This window comes from Cebus imitator, unplaced genomic scaffold (genome assembly GCF_001604975.1).
Source record: "Cebus imitator isolate Cc_AM_T3 unplaced genomic scaffold, Cebus_imitator-1.0 Scaffold756, whole genome shotgun sequence".
In the NCBI taxonomy this organism is placed as follows: domain Eukaryota; kingdom Metazoa; phylum Chordata; class Mammalia; order Primates; family Cebidae; genus Cebus; species Cebus imitator.
In genome coordinates, this window is record NW_016108071.1 from 457,793 (window position 1) to 460,934 (window position 3,142).

Sequence of the window (3,142 nt, forward strand, 5' to 3'; positions counted from 1 at the left end):
CTTAAATCTAGAGAAATATATCAATATCCAAGTACAAGAAGGCTATAGAACACCAAGCAGATTTAACATTAAGAAGACTACCTCAAGGTATTTAATAATCAAACTTCCAAAGGTCAAAGATAAAGAAAGAATCCTAAAAGCAAGATAAAAGAAACAACATGCAAGTAAACTTCAAAAAGTCTGGCATCAGACTTCTTAGTGCAAACTTTACAGGCCAAAACAGAGGGACATGACTTTTTTTTTTTCTTTTTTGGTTTCATAATTGAGATTTTATTGGTTGAGGATCAGTACAGACATTTCAATTTGTACACAATTCTTAACATAGTAACAAAAATCTAAAAAGCCATGTATTGTAATTCTTTTTTAAAGTTATTCCAGTGACTTTCCACCTTAAAATTTAGATGCAAATTTTCCGTAAGAGGCTATCAAGTGCCTGTATCTTCACATGTTGATAAGCTGTTACATACATCCCAACAATTCACAACTGAATAGCATGTACACTACATATTCAAATTTTTAATCGTTCACAACACAGTAACAAAGTTATTAGGAAAACAGGACTACCACACCAAAGATGTTACAGAGTGCACACAATTCTGACAGGGAGAGCCATGATCAGAGTGGTTTTCTTTAGGAAACAATTCTACTAAAAAACAACATGAGAATAGAAGTAATTTAAAATGTTCAAGACACTAAATGCAGGACTGACTCCATATTGCCATTTAATATGCTTTGTATTATAGGATATAAAAACTAACCCCCATCTATGGAATGGTAAGCTGACACCCGAGACAGTCAAAGCCTCCCATAATTCAATATCCCACACTATTTTCTGGTTGTACCAAAAAATAAACAACCAGAAAATGATTTCACCTCTTAAAAACAAGCATTTACACTTAAAAAATGGGATGAGGTGGGATTCCCTCCTTCTTAAAAATGTTTCTAGAGCTACTAAAAAACTTGCATTTACACAATAGTTGATAAAAATATTCCCCTGGATTGTACGAGAAGGGAGACGGGGACCACTGTAAGGCATGGTATAATGTACTAATCAGACTTGGCTTCTTTCTCTCCCGCTTCATCAGAGGCTGAACTCTCCTCAGTTTTTGTTTCCCCGTTTTCTGCAGGTAAATCTTCCTTAGTTTCTTGGTTAGCCACTTCAGCCTGTTTTCCCTTTGCTCCCCTTTTCCCCTTTGTTTGCACTTTTTTGTCTGAAGATTTATCCTTCGCTGCTGCCTTTTTCAGCTTCGCTTCCACTTTTGCAGGGGGTTTCGCTGACAACCGTGAGGATCTCCTCTTGGTCTCTCCCTTGGCGGAGCTGACCTTCCTTTTGGGCATCCTGGCAGTGGGGAGGCATGTGCCAGGTGCCTGCGGGCCACGGTGCGTGGAAAGCCTTTGTGAATCTCGACTTTTTTTTTTAAATGATACTAATGAATTTATTTTACATAGTACAATCATAAATTTTTTCCACTTAACCTTATTACAGCTTCCCATGATCTTAAACCACCTTATAAATATAATTTTCTTACATTTCCTCTACCATTTAGATAATTTTAGGACATGACATTATTTAAGTGCTGAAAGAAAAAAAAACTGTTAGTCTAGAATAGTAAATCCAACAAAATTATTCTTCAGACATAAACAAGAAATATTTTCCCAGACAAAAGCTGAGGAATTTCATCAACACCAGATCTGTGCCACAAGCAATGATAAAGAAAGGAAATAATGTTAATGAGCAAAAAGAAATCACAAAATTCACTGTTAATAGTAAATACACGGAAATACACAGAGTATTATAACAGTGTAATTGTGTTGTATGAACTAATTATATGTTGAGTAGAAAGGCTAAAAGATAAACTTACTAAATATATAAACTACAATATCATTTAAAGTCCTAGACAGTACAATAAGTTATAAACAGAAACAACAAAAAGTTAAAATTGTGGGTACTAAGATAAAGTGTAGAGTTTTTATTAGTTTTCTCTTTGCTTGTTTGTTTATGCAGTCTTTGTTAATTTGTCATCAGCTTAACTTAATCACTTATAAGGTATTTGCAAGACTCATCGTAACCTCGAATCAAAAAACATACATCAGATACACAAAAAATAAAAAGTAAGAAATTTAAAGCATACCATCAGAGAAAATTACCTCCACTAAAAGTAAGTCAGGAAAGAAAAGAAGAAAGAGAAGACTACAAAACAACCACTAAACAAATAACAAAATGGCAGGAATAAGTCCTTACTTGTTAATAATAACATTGAATGTAAATGGACTACATTTTCCAATCAAAAGATATATATTGGCTGAATAAATTTTTTTAAAAAGGGCCAATGATCTTATGCCTACCAGAAGCATATGTCACCTATAAGGAAACACAGGCTGGAAAGAAGAGATGGAAAAAGACATTTTACACAAAGGGAAACCAAAAGCAAGCAGATGTTGATATACTTACATCAGACAAAATAGATTTTGAAACTAAAACTATAAAAAGAGACAAAAGAAGTCATTATATCATAAGGTGGTCAATCCAGCAACAGGATATCATAACTGAAAATATATATGCATCCAACATTGGAGAACCCAAATACATAAAGCAGATGTTATTTGACCTAAAGAGACATAGGTTCTAATACAATAATAGATGGAGACTTTAACACCCCACTTTCAGCATTAGACAGATCAACTAGATAGAAAGTCAACAAAGAATCATCAGACTTAATCTGCATTATAGACCAAAGCGACCTAATAAATATTTAAGTAATATTTTATCCAATGGCTGCAAAATACACATTATTCTCCTCAGCACATGGATTATTCTCAAAGATACAGCACATTTTAGGCCACAAGACAGTGTTAAAATATTCAAGAGAATTAAAATTATATCAGTCTTCTTTTCTGACCACAATGAAATACAATTAAAAATCAATAATAAGAAGAATATTGGAAACCATACAAATACATGCAAATTAAACAATATGCTATGAATGGCTAGGGAGTCAATGAAGTAATTAAGAATGAAATCAAAACATTTCTTAAAACAAGTGATAATAGAAACATAACATACCAAAGGCTATGGAATACAGCAAAAGCAGTACTAAGAGGAAAGTGTATAGCTATAAGCATTTATATCAAAAAAGTAGAA

General features: G+C 33.1%; 1 protein-coding gene across 1 annotated transcript; it reads right to left on the reverse strand.

Annotated features, from left to right (window-relative positions):
• Positions 1-254: 254 nt before the first annotated feature.
• On the reverse strand, positions 255-1,338 carry LOC108296960 (non-histone chromosomal protein HMG-14-like). The gene has a single exon (XM_037735231.1). The coding sequence runs from the start codon at positions 1,336-1,338 to the stop codon at positions 1,048-1,050; it is 291 nt and encodes a 96-aa protein (XP_037591159.1). The 3' UTR covers positions 255-1,047.
• Positions 1,339-3,142: the final 1,804 nt, after the last annotated feature.